At 41.5% G+C, this 19,908-nt stretch overlaps 1 protein-coding gene across 1 annotated transcript in view; it reads right to left on the reverse strand.

Annotated features, from left to right (window-relative positions):
• Window positions 1–19,908, reverse strand: part of PKD2L1 (polycystin 2 like 1, transient receptor potential cation channel) — a 35,638-nt gene that overhangs the window by 12,934 nt on the left and 2,796 nt on the right. The window contains exons 2-3 of the mRNA XM_042908212.1: window positions 18,057–18,336; window positions 17,403–17,516 (exon numbers count right to left, since the gene is read on the reverse strand). Coding sequence (XP_042764146.1) covers window positions 17,403–17,516; window positions 18,057–18,282 — 340 coding nt within the window. The 5' untranslated portion in view covers window positions 18,283–18,336. The remainder of the gene's footprint in view (window positions 1–17,402; window positions 17,517–18,056; window positions 18,337–19,908) is intronic.

The raw sequence follows: 19,908 nt of genomic DNA on the forward strand, positions 1-19,908 counted from the left end.
TAAATTTACATTCAAGTTAGTTAGCATATAGTGCAACAATGATTTCAGGAGCAAATTCCTTAATGCCCCTTACCCATTTAGCCCATCCCCCCCTTCCACAACCCCTCCAGCAACCCTCTGTTCTCCATATTTAAGAGTCTCTTATGTTTTGTCCCCCTCCCTGTTTTTATATTATTTTTGCTTCCCTTCCCCTATGTTTATCTGTTTTGTATATTAAAGTCCTCATATGAGTGAAGTCATATGATATTTGTCTTTCTGTAACTGAGTAATTTCGCTTAGCATAATACCCTCCAGTTCCATCAGAATAGAATCTTTTAATAGTATGCTGACCTACCCTGATCATGTATGCACTCAGAATGAACTTGTAGAATAAGCATGAGCTTTGAAGCCAGATTGACCTAGGTTCAAATCCTAGCTCTGTCACTTACAGTATAGACTTGGGCTCTGAGTCTCAGATTCCTCAATTGAATGGGGGAATACAATGTCTTTCTTGTAATATTATGAAGATAAAAGATGATGTCTTTAGAATTCATTGAACACAGTGGGTGCTTAACAACCAGTTCTAGTCATCCCACTATATGCTCCTGAGGGGACAAGGACTATGACTCATTCATTTAGCATGGTGCCTGGTATTTAATAGTTTTTCAATAAGTGTTTGTTGGGCTGAACCAAAAGTGGGGGGAAAATTGCCATGTAGAGTAGAATGAAATAAATGAATAATTTTCAAACTAAATAAGGTGTTATGGCTCCGTATTTGACACATACCAGCAATATCATAAAATAGTCAAGGATAATTCCTATTTAATAGATGGAAAGAGGCTAGAATATTTAGTCCAAAGAGAGGAATAAATTCATAAAGTCTCAGGTAAGAGAAACAAAGCCAGTCCTTGGCTGATGTATGGAGCAAGTAAAGTCAGCAACCCTTACACAATGTGATGGTAGAAATGATGGTAGAAATCAATTTTCCTAACATGTCAACCGTCCAGAACACCAGATGAATACGAGGCTTAGAGGTTGCGGCAATCTAAACCCAAAAGCAGGGCAGGAGAAGCCCAGGATTGCTAGATTGAGTGATGATTTCAGCTCCTATGTCTCATAATATGATATGGAAACTGCAGCATGCATCAGAATTACTTAGAAGGCTTATTAAAACAGAGATTGATGTAGGTCTATATGGGGCATGAGAATTTTCTTTTTTTAATTTTTATTTATTTATTTTGAGAAAGAGTGTGTGTGTTTGTGTGAGCAAGAAAGGGGCAGAGAGAAAGAGAGAGAATCCGAAGCAGGCCCTGTGCTAACAGTGCGGAGCCTGACACGGGGCTTGATCTTACCATCTGTAAGATCATGACCTGAGCCTAAATCAAGAATCGGATGTTTAACTGACTGAGCCACACAGGTGCCCCGGGGCTCAATAATTTTCATTTCCAATACATTCCCACGTATTGCTGGTGCTACTGGTTCTGGGACTGCGCTAGAACCACTGCCATGACCTTTTGCTATATAATCCCATTTGTCTTTGATAGCGTCGTCAAGAAGGCAGGGGGTTTCCTATTGTCTGTTTCTGTGATTCTCAAGACTGGAAGTACAGGGTACCTGAGTGGCTCAGTTAGTTAAGCACCCAACTTTCAGCTCAGGTTATGATCTCATGGTTCATGGGTTTGAGTTGATAGCTTAGAGCCTGGAGCCTGCTTCAGATTCTGTGTGTGTGTGTCTCTCTGTCCCTCCTCTGCTTGTGCTCTCTCTCTCTCAAAATAAATAAATAAACATTAAAAAAAAAAAAAGACTGGGAGTGGGGAAGAAGAAATAACATTTTTCCCAAAGGACTCTCAGAACCTCTTTGGGATATGAAAGCTTTGACAAACTACACAGCCCTCTTAGAATAGCCCCTTCTCACCACCAAGGGAAAATCACTGAATCCATTGCCCTAGGGAGCCACTGGTAGTTACTGGAGGGGACCATATCCCTCCAGCATGTTGTAGGAGAAAAAGATTGAAAACAACTTGTTGATCTTTCCTGTGTCTCCTTTCCCCCACTTGACCCCATTAATTACCATTGAGGTAAATCATTTGACTTTCCTTTAAAGAACCAGCTTGCCTAAGTGGAACACCTGGTTCAGAGATTTCAGAATCTGACAGGGACTCAGCATATCCATTTTACCACCATCCTTCTCCATATCAAGAGAAATAAAAGACCAGCTATTTACTACCTGAAAACATGCATTATATGCCCTATGCTAAGTTTTGACACACCTATTGCGTTTAATTCCACAACAGCACTACGTATTTGGTGCTATTATTATCCCCATTTTCCAGTGTCAGATAGCTGAAATAACTGACCCATGGAGCCAGGATTCAAATGCAAATCTATCTGCTTCCCTAGTAAACTAATTCTTTTCTGCTCCTAGGACCTATCTATATTCAAGGCGTAGAAGTAACAGGAGGGAAAATGTAAGCTCCATAAAAGGCAGAACATCCTAGCTACTAGTGCTTTCAAATTATGAAATGGATCATTTCACCCACACCCATTTCATCTCCAGCAGTGTCCGTGAGGACTGCCTACTGAGGATCATGTGGTGTGGGCTCCTGCAAGCAGCCTTCCTGGTTCCTTCTTTTAAGATCCAGTGAAGGAGTGGAATTGCTCTGTTTGTTTCAAAAGGCAACACTAGACAAGGGAATGGGTCGGAGCTGGAAGGAATCAGACAGAATTCGAGTAAGTATATTGAATGTCCATATGTCAGTACGTTACTTCCTTTTTGATATAGTGAGGGCCTCACTTCAGGACATTTTCAGACACTGGACAATGACTGCTTGAGAATGCTATGAAGATTCAGAGACCAGGTGGTGGCTCACCATCCAGCACAGAGTATCTGATTTTTTTTCCCCCTTCTTGGACAGAACTAAGTTCTCTTGCATACACTATATCATGCCTTTTAACCTTGGCCTCAGATCAAATTCACAGTTGCTAAATAATAATAACCGCCATTACTGACACATTATGCACTGGGCTTTGCACACATTGTCTCCCATAAGCCTAAAAAAAACCTCAGAAAGTAGGAACTACCATCTGCATTTTATGCTGTTAAATACCTTGTCCAAAGATCATACAGCAAGTGAGTAGAACTTCTATTCAAACCCAGGTCTGCCTTACTCCAAAGACCATGAATTTAGCCATCACTCTACATTACACTAATATATCCTCTACCACTCAAATCCTTCTGATTAGGGACTCTAACTCTCCTTCCAAAAATCAAGCCAAATGTTTAGTATTATGCAAGTTTATAAGGTGCCCTTATAAGAAAACTCTATTTAAAGAGTCCAATATCTGAGTTAGGAGGTGAATTGCAAAAAGCTATTAGTAAACTCAAAACATCACCATCTTAAAAGAAGCTCCAAAGTCCTTCATTCTAGTATAAACAATAGCAGATAATTGTATATAAATCTGTATGAAGAGTCATACTTTGACATAGGTGAGCCCAAAGAAGGAAAAACTCACATGTACAAAAATGTTACCTGGGTTATTTATAGTATCAAAAGACTGTAAACAACTTAAATATCCTACAAAGAGGCAATATTGACGTAAACTATGATATGATCGAGTCACTTGTTGGAGTGTTACAAAGCCATTGAAATGGTAATAAACATAGAATGCAAAATTGTTTCTTTGTCATCATGACAATTAAATACTTTACAAAAATACTAGGTATGTAAAAACTTGAAGGAAAAATGGACTTTTCAATGAATGAGTAGTGTAATAGGTGGATTTTATTTCTCTTCATTCCCATGGAGTTCAATTAATGCTATAATAATAATACAACATAAAAATCATAAAATTATTTTTAAAAATCTTTCCTCCTATTTGTTTCCAAGTCATAGGTTAAAATTTCCAGGTGCTGGATGCTGTACTAGACTTTGTGACTGCTTCCTTAAGATCTTCTCTTGGTTAATACCATGATTTTATTTGAGATATCACACCTCTGTGGATCATCTCATGAATGTTGCTAGAAGCTGAATTCAACCCTGGCTCTTGGATTTGGGTGGGAAGCTTAGACCTAAACTAATCCATGAATACCCCTTCCTTGGCCCCATTACAGGTTAAGGGATGAGCATGTAACACATTTCAGGTCAAGAAATCACAAAGAGGGGCACCTCGGTGGCTCGGTTGAGCAGCCAACTCTGGATTTCAACTCAAGTCATGATCTCATGGTTCATGGGATCAAGCCCCACGTTGGGCTCTGTGATGACAGCATGGAGCCTGCTTGGGATTCTCTCTCTCATTCTCTCTCTCTGCTCCTCCCCCCACTCGGCTCTCTCTCTCTCAAAATAAATAAATAAACTTAAAAAAAAAAGAAGTCATGAAGAGAGACTTCTGGAGTCTTTTATAAGACCTTCTCTCTTATAATAGATATGAATGAGAAAGTCCCAGAGGATTCAGCCCTAAGATGAATCTGTGCAGCTGGCAGAATTGAATAATAGAAATAGACAGGTCTTTGATGATTAAGTCACTGGATGGGTCATCCCTGAACCCTACCCTCCTTTGGACTTTCATTACCTAGACAATAAATCCCATATGGTTTAAGCCAGTTTTGCTGCATTTTATTCCCTTGTAACATGATCCTTACTTATGTGGAAATGATGACATTTTCAAAAAGATGGCATTATTTCCAAGAAAATAGAGGTAGAAAGGCTTCTGCTACTGTTGGAACATCTCTGGAGAGCAGCCAATGACTTTAGCTTATTTGTGCCAAATCTACATTAATTAAAATACATTAATCACCCTGTATTAAAGGAGGCTTACTGACTAAACCGACTGTTGATGATATTCTAGGAACATACCTACAATTAATTCCTCAAGGCTCTCCAAGCTTTATTTCTGGGTAAATCCAGGTCTCTAGAATACAATAAAAATTTACACACACATATATGTGTGTATGTATAAGCATATATATATATATATATATATATATATATATATGGATATATATGCCTATACACATATATACATACACAAATGTGTACATATGTCTGTAGAGTATATCGCTACTCCTAAAAATTATGTAAGAATGAGAATTTAATATGGATTTTAAAGGAGGCAGATATAAAAGACAGCCAAAAGAAGAGTAGCTTCAGTCTTTAACATTGCTTTTATCCATTACGATATTCCATGTCTCATATAAAACCCAACAAAGCCAATTCTTCCCAGAACTAGGGTCTCCTTATTAACTGGTGTGCTTTTTCTTACCAGTGAGAACTGCACAGCCTGTTTATGTTTTCTTCTTGCTTTGGGTGCCAGGAATCTCAGGCTTTGTTCTTATTTGCAGTACTTTTGTTCATCTTAAGTTTTCTGGTACAAGGTGTCTTCCCCCCTATGTTTTCCCATTTCTTTTGCCAATTTTTTAAATTATAGTTCTAGGGGCACCTGGGTGGCTCAGTCGGTTAAGCATCCGACTTCGGCTCAGGTCATGATCTCACGGTTCGTGAGTTCGAGCCCCACGTCAGGCTCTGTGCTGACAGCTCAGAGCCTGGAGCCCATTTCAGATTCTGTGTCTCCCTCTCTCTCTGCCCCTCCCCTGTTCATGCTCTGTCTGTCTATCTCAAAAATAAATAAACGTTAAAAATTTTTTTTTAATTAAAAAAAATTATAGTTCTAATGGGCTATATTTTATTGCATCTGTGCTTTTGAGAAACTGTTTATTTATTTATTTTGAGAGAGGCAGAGAGAGTGCAAGTGGGAGAGGGGCAGAGAGAAAGGGAGAGAGAGAATCCTAAGCAGGCTCCACACTATCAGTGCAGAGCCCAACGAAGGGCTCAATCCCACAACCATGAGATCATGACTGAGCCGAAATCAAGAGCTGGATGCTTAACTGACTGAGACACCCAGGCACTCCCGTGTCCTGTGCTTTTTAATGTAAGCTGGCTCAGGTGCCTTTGAGCTGGCTCAGGTGCCTTTAATGTAAGCTGGCTCAGGTGGGGCATAATATATTATTATTATTAAAGAAGCATAACTGTAATAATTATTAATCACCACCATCATCATGAGCTTGGGTAATAACCTGATTTTATCCATTCCAATATTTATAGTAGAGACTGAATATTAAGTCCTCTCTTTTGAACTGCTGGAAGACCTTCCCAGCTCAGAGCAGTAACAAGAAGTCAGCAGTTGCTTTGTGTGCCTACCTCCCCAGGTGATTGCCATCTAGGCCATCATATGCTACTGAGCTCCTTCCTTGGTCCTAATTACTATTTAATGGAACTTAGCTGTTATTTTCTAGCAGCCCTCTCCTTGGGCAGGAGAGTGCCAACTAAATGACAAAGAACCTTGAAAAGCTGGGGTGCTTCTGCCAGCGAGTGTATAATTATAATTCCTTTATATGTCAATACTACTCCTCTGTTGGAAACTCTGTGCCTTCAAGTTTTTGAAACTCAAAAGACAACTACTCCTTCCTAATCTGGATAGCTGTGAGGAAAAGCAAGGATTTTTTCTAGCGATCTGGAGGTCTCTTCCCTCCACCCCAAACCCAGCCCTGACAGTCGTTGTGCGGATAGAACTCCACTGTTCCATCAATCTTCCAATTGTTGAAGGGTTGGAAGTTCCTTGGGCTTTACCAATCCTATAAATTTACCCTGTGGTTACTTGGATGGCCTCTTCCTGAGCCCCTCTTATCACCTGGATTGCGGAGAAGCTCTCTGAAACATCTCTACCTATTTCTTAGCACACTGGATCCAGTTTGGCTTTGGTCATATAATTTGAGAGGGAGGGAAGTTTGTTTTATGCTAACTTCTCCAGGGTGATTCTTCTTTCTTGTGAAATAAAATAAAGAACCCTGAAACTGTCACTTCTTATGCCTCTGCAACAGTCTCTGATAATAGTTTCACAATAGTTTAGTGAAATACTTTAATACCCACTCATGGTGGAAAACTATCAGGCCTCATCAGCCTCCCTGGTGATTTTGTATCAGGGAGGTTATAAGTGCCTTGGTTTCTCTGGGTTCCATTAATTGTTGCCACTCCCATGTCAAATTATGGGCAAGAGTTCTCCCCCTATTTGGCATAGACTACTAGTCATTCCTCAATACCTTTCCTCCCCTTCTTACATGATCATGTAATTTTATCTAGAAGCACATGGCTCCCATCTAAATACCACATTACCCAGCCTCCCTTGCAGCTAGTTATGGTGCCTGAACAAGTTCTGGTCAGTGGAATGTGAGTGCAGTAGTAGGCTTCCACTTACAACTTCCGGCTCATGTCCTTAAAAGGATGGAATGTACTTTCCTTTTCTACTTTCCTACTTCCTGATGGCTGTAATATGCACTTAAGAGCAGGAGCTGGAGCATGAGGTAGAAGGCATACGTTGAAAATGGCAATGCAGTGAGGTAGAAGCAACCTGGGCTCCACGTGACCCCCATATTAGTCCAGGGCTTCTCATACCTCAGAATGTTACGAGAGACAGAAATAAACTCCTGTGAATGTTTCATATGAATACCTCCACGTCAGATGGGTACTTTGGAAAAGGAATTTTTCTAGGAAAATTACGGAAAAAGAGTTGAAGTCAACAAACTGACAACACAAAATTCCGATGTTAAGAAAAGTCAAGTCTAATCACAGATCTCTTAGTTAAAACTATTTACTGAGTATATAAAATCCTTTTCCTTTTCTCAGTAGGAAGTGCCCTGTTAAGAAATCCTCTTAGAAAAAAAGAAAAAGAAAAAAGAAATCCTCTTTTCCTGAGGGGCTCAGGAAAGACGTGGGTGCCTGGATGGCTCAGTTGAGCATCTGACTTTGATTTCAGCTCAGGTCATGATCTCATGGTCATGGGACCAAGCCCCACGTTGGGTTCTGTGCTGACAACGTGGAGCCTGCTTGGGATTCTCTCTCTCCCTTGCTCTCTGCCCCTCCCTTGCTCATGTACCTCTCTCTCTCTCTCCAAATAAATAATTAACTTGAAAAAAAGAAGAAATCCTCTTATTGTTGCTGTTCTTCTTGGGCAATTCCTCCTTCTACTCACACGTTCTAATTAACTCTATTAGGTCATTTATATAAAGTTGGATTCCAAATGTCTCATGTTTCTTAAAATGGACAGTAGGCAGAAGAAAGTTGCGACCTAGAAATGAGGGAAGGGTTAAATCCTCAGAGCATTCTCTAGAGGATTATATAAAACGAGTGCATTTCACTAAAATTCAAATATAAGTGCCTGGAAAATGGCTGAAATGATATACACCAAACTATTTACAGTGTTTAATAATAGTGGCCTTTAACATTTTCCATATTATTTGACTTTTGTTTTTAACAAAGAACTATGTATTAGTTAAACTTTTAATAAAGATATTCCCAGGGTTTTGGGGGGCAAGGGGTAGAATTCTTTTGGAATGGAATGAGGAGAAACACTGTTTTATATTTTCCTTTCATTGCCCTTCCAGACTCTGACTCTGGCAAAGCTCTTGCATATTCATAGCCTGAGGCCTCAGTTGGCTCTTGCTCCCACCCCTGCCTACTCCAGGCTGAAAGCCAGTAATGTTAAAACAAAACAACAGCAACACACACACACACACACACACACACACACACACACACACAAATGGCAATGACTTTGGGTTTCCTCAGACTTGAATAGTTGCTTGCTTCTGAGACCTGCGAGAGTTCCCAGGTCTCTCTGAACATTCTGTCCACCTTGCTGTCACCCTGGAGCACCTCTCCATCTGTGTGTCACTGTCGGTTTATGTGTTGGCTTCCCTTGCTCCCTGAAGGCAGAGTGTGTATCTCATGTATCTGAAAGCCTTTAATAGTTGACCGAGGTAATAGGACTTCATAAATATTTGAAAGAATGAATGTGTGAATAGCCAGGATCTTGTCCTTAGTTTGAATGTTTTGCTAATAAGCTCTCAATATTTCATTTGTTGAACACTCCATGCTGAGAAACAATATGATTTGACTGAGACTCATTCTCTAAACAAGCGGTTGTCAAACATTTTGTTCTCAGGACACTTTTGTGACTCCTAAAAATTATTAGGAACTCAAAAAAGTTTTAATTTGGGTTGTATCTAACAATAATTACCTTACAGAAATTAAAACTGAGGAAAAATTTAAGCATTTATAATAATGATTCATTTTTAAACAATAACAAACCCAATATACATAAACATAGACAACATATTTTTATGAAAAGCAATTATTTTCTAAAACAAAACAAATAAATTTGGTGAGGAAAATGGGATTGTTTAACCCTTTTGCAAGCCTGTTTAATGTCCATCTTTAAAGAACACTGCTGGATTCTCACATCTGCTTCAGAATTCAACATGTTGTTGTATGTTGTTTGGTTGAAATATATTTGAAGAGGGGCGCCTGGGTGGCTCAGTTGGTTAAGCTACCGACTTCGGCTCAGGTCACGCACGATCTCGCAGTTTGTGAGTTTGAGCCCTGCATCGGGCTCTGTGCTGACAGCTCAGAGCCTGGAGCCTGCTTCAAATTCTGTGTCTCCCCCTCTCTCTACCCTTCCCCTGCTCATGCTCTGTGTCTCTCTGTCTCTCAATAATAAATGTGAAAGAAAAAAAAAATAAAAAAAAAAGACATATATATGAAGAAAATATGACCTCTCTCAGACATGTAATTTGGTAAGGGAAGACCTCACAAACCCCCTGAAAGGGTCTCAGGAGGCCCCAGGGTCCTTGGAGCACAACTTTGACAATATTGCCCTTTGCCTTATATCTGTGACTAGAACCTCCATACAGGTCTAACGATCTACTTGAACTTAAAATCATAGACTTACTGTTGCCACCACCGAATAGCATAAGGAAATTATTACCAGCGTTATTATAATCCCTTACCTGTGTACCATGTTTCATTGTTTTCAAAGCATTTTCTCATGCAATACCTCCCAACAGCTTGTCAGACATGGTCTAACTATCCCACTTTGCCCACGAGCAGTTTTCCTATTGTTAAATATCAAAATTCCATCAAGTAAATTTTAAAGATCTAATTGGCTTTATTAATTGATCTGTGAATCAGGCAGCATCCCATCTAGCAAGTAGAGGGGAGCTCCAAAGGGCTTCAGAAAAGGAAAGGTTTTTAAAGAGGGAGTGGAAAAAGGAAATTATTAGCAAAGAAGCCATTGTTTTAGGCAAGATCGCCCTTCTATGCGGAACAGAAGGGACCTATCAGTAAATTTCCTAGTGTTGGCCAGGCAATTCCCATGGCAACTGGTTAAAGGTTACATTTTTGGGAGGTTGAAACTGCAATTGGGTCAGGTAGTAAGTCTTCATTTACTGACGTGGGGCCTTAACCTAAGTGACACCATTTGGGTCCTGTGGTTTTCTTTTTAACACTATGAATCATGAAATTCAAATTTATATGGTCTGCTCAGGGTCATTCAATTGGCAAGAGGCAGAGTCAATACTCAGACTCATGCTTTATGAATGAGAGCTACATGTTCTTTCTCTGGCTACTCACACCAGCAGTGCCCCAAACTGAGCTCATTTATAAAAATCTAGAATAGCTAGATTTTATCAGCTACTGCTGCCTGCTCTTTGTACTTGATCAAAGCATAGTTGTAGGTAAAAAGCCTTTCCCTGATTCCAAGAACTGGCACTTAAATGTACTACTGTATTCCTAGAGACCAGTGACAGCCTCATGAGGGGGAAAACTAAATGACAGGTTATCATCTAGCATTGGACAACAAGATATGTCCAGGCTCACCAGTCTTGTAACAGTGATCCAGGCCCTCAGAATTCTGGGGCACCAGGGAATTCTACTACAGTAAATATAGGCCAAAGTGTGCTAGTGGGCCTAAATCTCTATTATTTAGGTAGAGCTGGCTCAGATCACTTCACCCTAGTACCAGAAGGACTTTGTAACTTTCTGTGTCTGGGTGGGCCATAGGTAACTGAGCATGCTAGGAAAAGCATGAAATCATGCTTTTCATGATTTCATGATTTCATGCTTTTCCTAGCCATGGCCAAACCTGATCCCCAGCAACTGTTTCTAGAGGGTCTAGTCTTTCCGATCCTTCATAAGCATTATCCTGATGCCTTCTCAGGCTTTTCTCAGATCTCAGGCTTCCAGTGGGTTAAACTTTACATTTCAATTATTTCCTAACTTATAAACGAAATAAACTGGTATTTATTAAAAGCCTACTATATGCCAGGCACTGTTCTATTTGTACTTACTTCTTTTCCACCAATCTTACAGAGGTGGTCATTACCATCATCTGATATGTAAAGAAATCAGGGTTTCCAGGGATTTATGTATCTTGAACTATCTTGCTAAAGGCAATGGCTAATAACTGGTTGTACTGTCATTTGAACCATGTCGTCTTATTCCAGGTCCCATGCTCTTCCCATCACCATCATACCTTCACTAACGTCATGATTCTATGTGACCAATTATCTTCTGCCATCCTTACAGTCACATAGGGTATGAGAGCTCACCCACAGACATTTCCTGAACCTCCAATATGTTTCTGTCCCTTTCCTTGCCAATTCTAGGAATGTCCAGTCAAGAAAGACATTTCCTACGGACGTTCCTCAAAAAATTAAAACTAGAACTACCAGGGGAGCCTGGATGGCTCAGTCAGTTAAGCGTCTAACTTCAGCTCAGGTCATGATCTCACGGTTCCTGAGTTCAAGCCCCGCATCGGGCTCTGTGTCGACAGCTCAGAGCCTGGAACCTGCTTTGGATTCTGTGTCTCCCTCTCTCTCTGCCTCTCTCCTGCTCATGCTCTGGTGTTAAAAAAAATTAAAAAAAGAAAACCTAGAATTACCATATGGTCCAGCAATTCCACTTCTGGGTATTTATCTTAAGAAAATGATATCACTATCTCAAACAGATATCCGCACCCCTATGCTCCTTGCAGCTTTATTTACAATAGCCAAGACATGGAAACAACCTAAGTGGCCTTTGACAGATGAATGGACAAAGAAAATACAGTACACATGTACAATGAAATATTATTCAGCCACCAAAAAAGGAAATCCTGCTATTTGCAACATAATGGATGGACATTAAGGACATTATACTAAGTGAAGTAAGTCAGACAGAGAAAAACAAATGCTGTATGATGTCACTTATATGTGGAGTCTAAAACAAAAAAACAGAAACAAAATCCAACAAACTCATAGATACAGAGAATAAATTGGTGGTTGTCAGATACAGGGGGATGAGAGGGGAAGTGGAATCAGTGAAGGTGGTCAAAAGGTACAAACTTCCAATTATAAGATTAATAAGTCCAGCATGATGACTATAGTTAACAATACGGTATTGTATATTTGAAGGTTGCTAAGAGATTAAATCTTAAAAATCCTCATTATTAGAAAAAAAGTAACTATGGTGACGAGTGTCAACTAAACTAATTGTGGAGATCATTTCCCAATACATACATATATGAAATCATGTTTTACACCTAAAATGAATGCAATGTTGTATGTTAATTATATCTCAATAAAGAAAAAAAGAAGGACATCTTCTTCCTAGACTCCAAATTTACTTCAACTTCTCCTGTTAATGCAGGATTCTACCAATCTATGAACAGATCCTTGAGATCCACTCAAAAAAGGCAGAGTGAACAGAGATAGGCATTTCCTTACAACCATTGATGAATAAAGAGCATCCAGTTGACATTAGTTGGTGTGGAGGCACAAGTCACCAAAGATTGAGGGTCTGTGCCCTCCTCCCCAACTGCATGGTGACCAGACCCAGCCGTGCCCTGTCTCAGAGCCGCTCCTATACAGGGCCAGTCCCAGGTGCACCTTTGAGATAACAATACTGTCTCCTTAAACAAACAGCCATTGTTTTCATACAAAGACCTTCAATGTTTCCTCCAACAACAAAAGGCTACAGCCATCCTGCCAAGAAGACAAAGCGCTGGAAGCCCTTTCATAAATATCAGGATGGTGGGAGGGGAGGAGTGGAGGCAAGAAGATCATTCTCCAGCATTTTCTATGTAGAGGAAGAGGACAAAATCCACCCATCAGGGACTGTTCTGAATTACTGATCGTTCCTGAACTATTCATAATGACAATAATAACGGCTTCCTAATCTGTGAAATGGAAGTAATATCTATTCCTTACAGGATTGTTGTCAAGACCAAATGAGATAATAGGCGTAAAAGCTCTTTGTAAGACTTAAAAGGCTGCCCAACTGATAGGGTTATTGTGGGAAGACTGATGTTTCACCCACACCGCCTGCATAAAAAAGATAGCTCTATTTTCGCTGATGAAACTCCTAATAGCTCTGGTATCTAGCGCCACCCAGGTCCTAGAATAAAGCATATGGGAAAAGGAATGTGGTCAGTATGGCTGCCCACCATAGATTATGAGGGCCTGTCCCAGGCCAAAGTAGGCTATTTTTCCTAGCCCCAGGAATCCAAATCCTGGAAATGAGCCTCCTGGTGGTTGGTCCCTCCCCTAGGGTCTAATGTTCCAAACTTCACGCCCCATCCCCTCTCTTGTCCCTCTTAAAACATGCCTTCCTTAAACAATTTACACAAAAGTAGATACACATAATAAATTAAAGCTTGAGAAAACTGTCCATCCTCACTGATAATCAAAGGCAAATTAAGGCAAATTGTACCATGTTATGCCTACTTAATAACAAAAATTACAAATGAGAATATCCAATGTTGGTGAGATTGTGACAAAATTGGTCTGATCTCAGAGTACTAGTGGCATCATAAATTTGTATGATCCCTTACAAAGGCAAAGATAACACCACATAGCAAGGATTAAGAAGGTATTCCTATCTTTTGGCCTAGTAATCTCCCTCCCTGGAAATTCCAAAGGAAATAATTTAACAAAAATGGCAAAAAGTACCAAGTATACATACATTTACCTATAGTTGGCAAATACTGAGACAACAAGAGAAGTATTATAGTTAATTGTGATGTGACTGTAGTCATTAAAATGAAAATATAAAAACTGCTTACGAACATGAAGAAGTATTTAAGATACAATTGTAAGTGAAGGGAACCATATGATACAACTAGGTAAAATATGTAAGTATGTGGATAAGGACTGGTGATAAGTGACAATATCTATGGGGTTGTGGTGGTAAATTATAGGTGACCTATATTTCAAATGTTCTTTAATGTTTTTATATCATTTTTAAAATACAACAATAAAAAGAAAGAAAAATAACCAGCTGGTAGAATTCTCTCAAAATTATGCCTCTCCTAAGGTAGGATGGGTAGTTTTCCTTGCTAAGATGTTGATGGGTGTTAATAAATTAATGTGTAACACATTGACATGCAGAGAGGCCGTAGCAGATTCTGGTTAAAAGTCTCAATAACTGAATCAAGCCAACAGTCACTGAATTGGATCCCTGCTTCTGCCACTTACTTGCTGTATGGCCCTGGGCAAGCTATTTCACATATCTAAACCTTTCTGGATTTATAAAATGGGAGTGATGACGGAACCAATATCCTAGAATCACTGTGAGTAGTCAACAAGATAATGCACATAGCGTAGTGTTTTCATTCAGTAAAAGGTTGGTGTGTGTGCTGTTAATAACAACAAGGATGTGGTTGTAGTGATAAACTGAGGTCTTCTGGAGAAAATGCCTTAACTTAAATGGTGCTGTTCAAATGATATTAGCCCTATATGCCTATCTGTGAAGCCAACCACAAACCAAATAGACCTTACTTTTTTAGAGCAGGTTTAGGTTCAAAGCAAAACTGAGTGGAAGATACAGAGATTTCCCATATACCTTTGCCTCCACATATGGACAGACTCCCCCATTATCAAAATCATCCATCAGAGTGGTACATTTATTACAATCGATGACTCTACATCGACACATCATTATTCGAGGTCCATACTTTATATCAGTGTTCACTCTTGGTTTTGTATATTATATGGGTTTGGACAAATGTATAATGACAGGTATCTATTATAATATCATCATACAGAGTAGTTTCACTGCCTTAAAAATTCTCTGCACACCACCTACTCATCTCTTTCACCTCTCGGATCCCTGGAAACCACTGATCCTTTTACTATCTCCATAGCTTTACCTTTCTCAGAACGTCACACAGTTAGAATCATACAATATGTAGCCTTTTCAGATTTGCTTCTTTCTTGAGAGGTATTTTTTTTATAACCACTCTAGAGGACCAAGTGAGTATATTGAAATTCCACTAGATGATACAAAGATAATTACTATCAGTGTTTGGATTAGATTATTTATATATGTTATCTCCATAAGATAAATAGTATTATCCTTGTTCTAGCAACAAGAAAGTGCCCAAAGTTATAAAACCAGTAAGTGCCAGAGCTGGTATTTGAATCCAGTTTGTCTGTCTCCAACCTTCATATCTTTCCATTATGCCACAGTATTGACCCAAATATGGGTCCTGAAACATCTGAATCCATAGGAACTGACAGGGAAAAGCACACTGATAAAGGTGGATTTCCAAACACATGTCATTGAAGCTCTTGGAAGACAGCATCCTAATAGAACAACACAATAGCCACCCTGAAATAGACCTGCCTAGCTGTAGAATGGGTTGCCCCATGAAATAGTGAAATCCCCATGGATATTTCCCAGGGTGGGGCTAGTTGGCCACCTGACAGAGCACCACAGGAGGAATCATAGAGAAGGGATTTCTGTGTCCTTGAACTGGACAACCTCTAAATCTGGCTGCTCAGGGACTCTGCACTTATTGGACTGAGTTTATGACTCAGACTTTGGCAAGTCACAGACCATTTAGCATTCACCGGTGCATTAAAATGCCCCTAAATATTCTCAGTGGGCTTCCAGAAACCCAACTTCAACCCCCTTCAGTTCCATACACAGGAGTCAGAAATGGTTCACTATGACTCTGGGGAGCTAGGAACCTCCCAATCTTGCTCCAGAGGCTAATCTGGAAATAGAGACATTTATATAGAAAGGCTCTCCCTGCGGGTTTCAGCTGCTATCATGGGATCTGAAAAAGGAGAGGACACTCCTTCCTAACAGATGGTTAAGACAAAAAATCAATATGTCAACAAATGAATTTCTGATGGTCACTTGCTGAAAGGAATCAAATGGCCCCCACAGAACGTACACTTGGTCGACTGTTGTTTCCCGCATACACTCCTTTCACTCTGTGCTGTCTCCTTTCACTCTGTGCTGATGACCCATGGTAAACACTCAGAACTGCCCCTTCTATTCCCACAGAGTAAGTCCCAACAGAGTGCAACCAGAGAAAGTGCTTTCTGCTCAGTTTTCCTACAGGGCTCACATAAATGCAGTTGGCTCTAAGATGATGACATTTTCCATCTACACTTATGTTTTCAGACACTTTCAAAAGATTCATGCATCCTAAAAAGAACAGAGCTTTCTGTGGAGTATAAGGTCATGTAATAATGGAGGCACCTTAGTTGTAGGGTCCAAACTTCAGTTTAATTAACACACACGTACACACACAACTCCATGAAACTAGCTAAAATTCACTTGTGCAAGTTTTTGAAGAAGCCATTGGCTATGTACAAAGCATCCTATCTATAGGCCTTATACCATCTATTTGGTGCACCTTTGTTATTATCTATAATTATTTGACTCTATCCTTTCATGGCTCAGTGTTTTATCCTTTCACTGGGTTCTTTCAACTTAGATACCAAACCTTCCCAGTTTGGGAAGTTCCCAGAACTTCAGATAAGCTTGCTTCAATGTCTGTGGCATGGTGATCTCTCACATGGGAGAATCTTAGCTGTATTGACCACCATAGCACTGGCATCTTTAACCCCTTTATCAGGAATCTGAGCTCTAAGGCCTGCTGAACCTTTTTCCTTCTGCCTCTAAAGAAACGGGGATCAGACATAGCATAATAACCATGTAAAACCCACCAAACTATTTTTGTTCCAAATAGAAAGGAACCATTTTCCACATTTTACAGAAGGGTAAAAACTTCCACTTTCCAAAAGAACATGGTGGCGGCTGAATTGGTGCCAGGAACTTGAATTTAAAAACTGTATTCCCCTCATAATGCTTGACAAAACAACTTTAATAGCTTTCTAACAATCTGCCTTCTTCTCCTGAACTCAGTGACAAAAATTTCTTTTAAATTTTATTGTTATTTATTTTGAGAGTGAGAGGAGCATGAGCAAGAGAGGGACATACACACACAGAGGGAGAGAGAGAGAGAGAGAGAGAGAGAGAGGAAGAAAGAATCCCAAGCAGGCTCTGCACTGTCAGGGCAGAGCTCGTGAACCAGGAGATCATGACCTGAGCCAGAGTCAGACACTTAAATGACTGAGCCTCCCAGATGCCCTGACAAATTCTTTTTAATAAAAATATCTTTAACTGAAAAGGTAATCAATCCCAGGACACGACCTGCTCACACACAGATGCCATCTCCACGGGTGTTGCTGCGGAAGTGTGTACACAGATGTTGTATGCATAGATGCTTCTCACAGAGACACAGAGACAAATGTTACTCACAGAGACAGATGTCCACCAGGAACACGATGTATACTAAAAGCTCCCGCAGGGTGGTCTTGACATACAGCTCCCGGTTTTCAGCTGTGTTCTCAGTCAGGGTTGTTCCCCAAAGTCCTAAGGGACATAGGAGAGACATCTAGGATCCCTAAGAGCAGGGTTCCTCCCAGTTGCCCGGCCCATCAGTTCCTGGACTTTACTCCCATTTCTACTCTGGCTCTCTCCTCACACATCACCGTATTATTATCTTCCTGAATCTGGCTACTCTAACCACACTCAAGCCTGCCCTCCTTCATCAAACACCCTGAGGTAGATAGTGGAAAAGACACTGGGTATTAGAGAATGAAGACCTGGAAAGGAGGTCCTTGTTTCAGGTGGGGCCATCTAGGGTATCATCACAAATGTGCCCTCCCTCCAGCTAACTCCCACATACCTTTCTGGGTCCCCAGAGATGGAGATGACTGCACCAGGCTCTCTCTCTGAGAGACCATGAGACTGGCCTCTGTGTTCTGGGGACATCGGCTCTAAGGGACAATTCATAAAGCCCAAAGAGATATTGACATCCCACCTCTTCTTTAGATCACATCTCCCCCCAAAGCTTTTGGGACCCCTCTTCTAACTCCAGTATCCTGAAAGAACCCTCCTCCCACCAGGTACCTCTGATGCCACGGCAGATCTGGAAGCAGCAGTTGGACACCAGGGTCCTGTATGCCTTCTTTTGGGGTCCATCTTCAGGCTTTTTGGGCTGGGATTCAGGGGGTGTCACACTGGAGATGGTGCAGATCCTCAGTGTCCCATGTGGGGACCGGGGACCACTGTAGGCAGGGTTGTCCCAGGCTCCTCTCCCCATAGTTTGGAGCTCTTGCCCCTTGGGACTTCCCATAGCATTCGTGGGGAATGAGGTAGGGGACCTGGCACGTCAGATACCCGCTGTCACCTGAAGAAAGAGGGAGCAAAACACAGTCCAGTCTAGTTAGCAGAAGGCAAAGGAAAGAGAGGGAGAGAACAGCTGGTCTCAGAAAGCCTCTGCTTCCTGCCTTTTGTAGGGAGAATCTATACTAGCTGTGGGGAGGGAGCAGACAGAAGGGGGTGGAGAATGGCCATCAGTCCTGTCTGGGGCTCTTTCTTCCTCTACCTTGGAGAAAGGGGGGTAGGAGGGAGCTAGAAGGCAGGGGTTTGGCAGGAGAAAGAGAAGACTGGGAGGGAGGTGTGGAGATGGGGTGGAAGGAAGGAGGAGTGAGAGAGGTGTGCTGGGAGGAGAGGAGGGCTGTTTATAGATGGGCCTGGTGGCTGATGGGGGCGGGGGGAGGGTCCCAGTAGGAAAGAAGAGGGGATGAAAGAGCAGTGGGAGGAGCTGGCAAAAGAGGATGCCTGGCAGACTCCGTTGTGGGTCTGGGCTAATTTCCACTAAAAGCTCCTGAAAGGGCCGACATGGATTGGGCTAGGGACCAAGGCCAGGGACAGGAGACTGGAAAGTGCTGCCCCCCTTCCAGGTTCATTCAATGGCGTCTGAGGCCCCTTTAATGTCTCACCTTGGGCTGTCCCCTGTGGTGGCCCTGCAGCTGGGGAAAGGAAAGAGGCAGGAGGAGCCCCTGTTTTAGACACTTAAGGGGCAGGGTCCTGACTGCTGATGACGTCGCGATGGTGGGGGGCACTATGGAGGTCCAGACTGTCTATATCCTTTCTCTGAGGTCTGCCCTCCTATGGCTTATGAGAGAGCTACACTGGCAGAAAAGTGTTCCTCAAAGGTATGAAGCTCAGCCTAGGGAAAAGGCTAAGCCCTGATTGGGAGAATGTATCAGAGAGCAAAGGGCAAGGACAGTGTGATTTGGAACTCCTTAAGAAGAGTAGATATCTGGACTCAGCTCAGCTGACAACTTTATCTTATGACTCTGCTAGGTACTGGACCGAGGGCTGTAAACATGAGCACATAATGGAACTATGAGAATTATCAGCACTGGTCTGCTTTTTAAAATTTTTTTTCATGTTTATTTTTGAGAGAGAGAGACAGAGCACCAATGGGGAAGGGTCAGAGAGAGAGAGGGAGACAGAGAATCCAAAGCAGGCTCCAGGCTCTGAGCTGTCAGCACAGAGCCCGATCTGGGGCTTGAACTCACAAGACATGAGATGGTGACCTGAATCAAAGTCAGATGCTTAACCATCAAAGTCTGAGCTACCCAGGCACCCCAGTACTGGTCTGCTTTCTTCCATCTCAGATGTCTGAATTAAAACCCTGGCATGTGCCCCCAGGTACATCTCTGCCTCTGCTCTGCTCCAACCTCTGATCACTTGCCTGGGGCTCCCTTACAAGCATGTGTCCAGAATGGCACTGGCCCCACAGGTGCAGGGGTTATATCCTCCTTGATGGCTGGGGTGGGGGCTGCTCTCTCTCCAACTGCTGGCTCCCCATCTGGGCCACTCTATTGCTCACTCGACTGAAGTCCACCTCACCGCTCAGGAAAACACCAATCTGGTGGAAGTCACCAATCTTAAGTGTCCCCATAAAGAG

Source organism: Panthera leo, chromosome D2 (assembly GCF_018350215.1).
Source record: "Panthera leo isolate Ple1 chromosome D2, P.leo_Ple1_pat1.1, whole genome shotgun sequence".
Classification (NCBI taxonomy): domain Eukaryota; kingdom Metazoa; phylum Chordata; class Mammalia; order Carnivora; family Felidae; genus Panthera; species Panthera leo.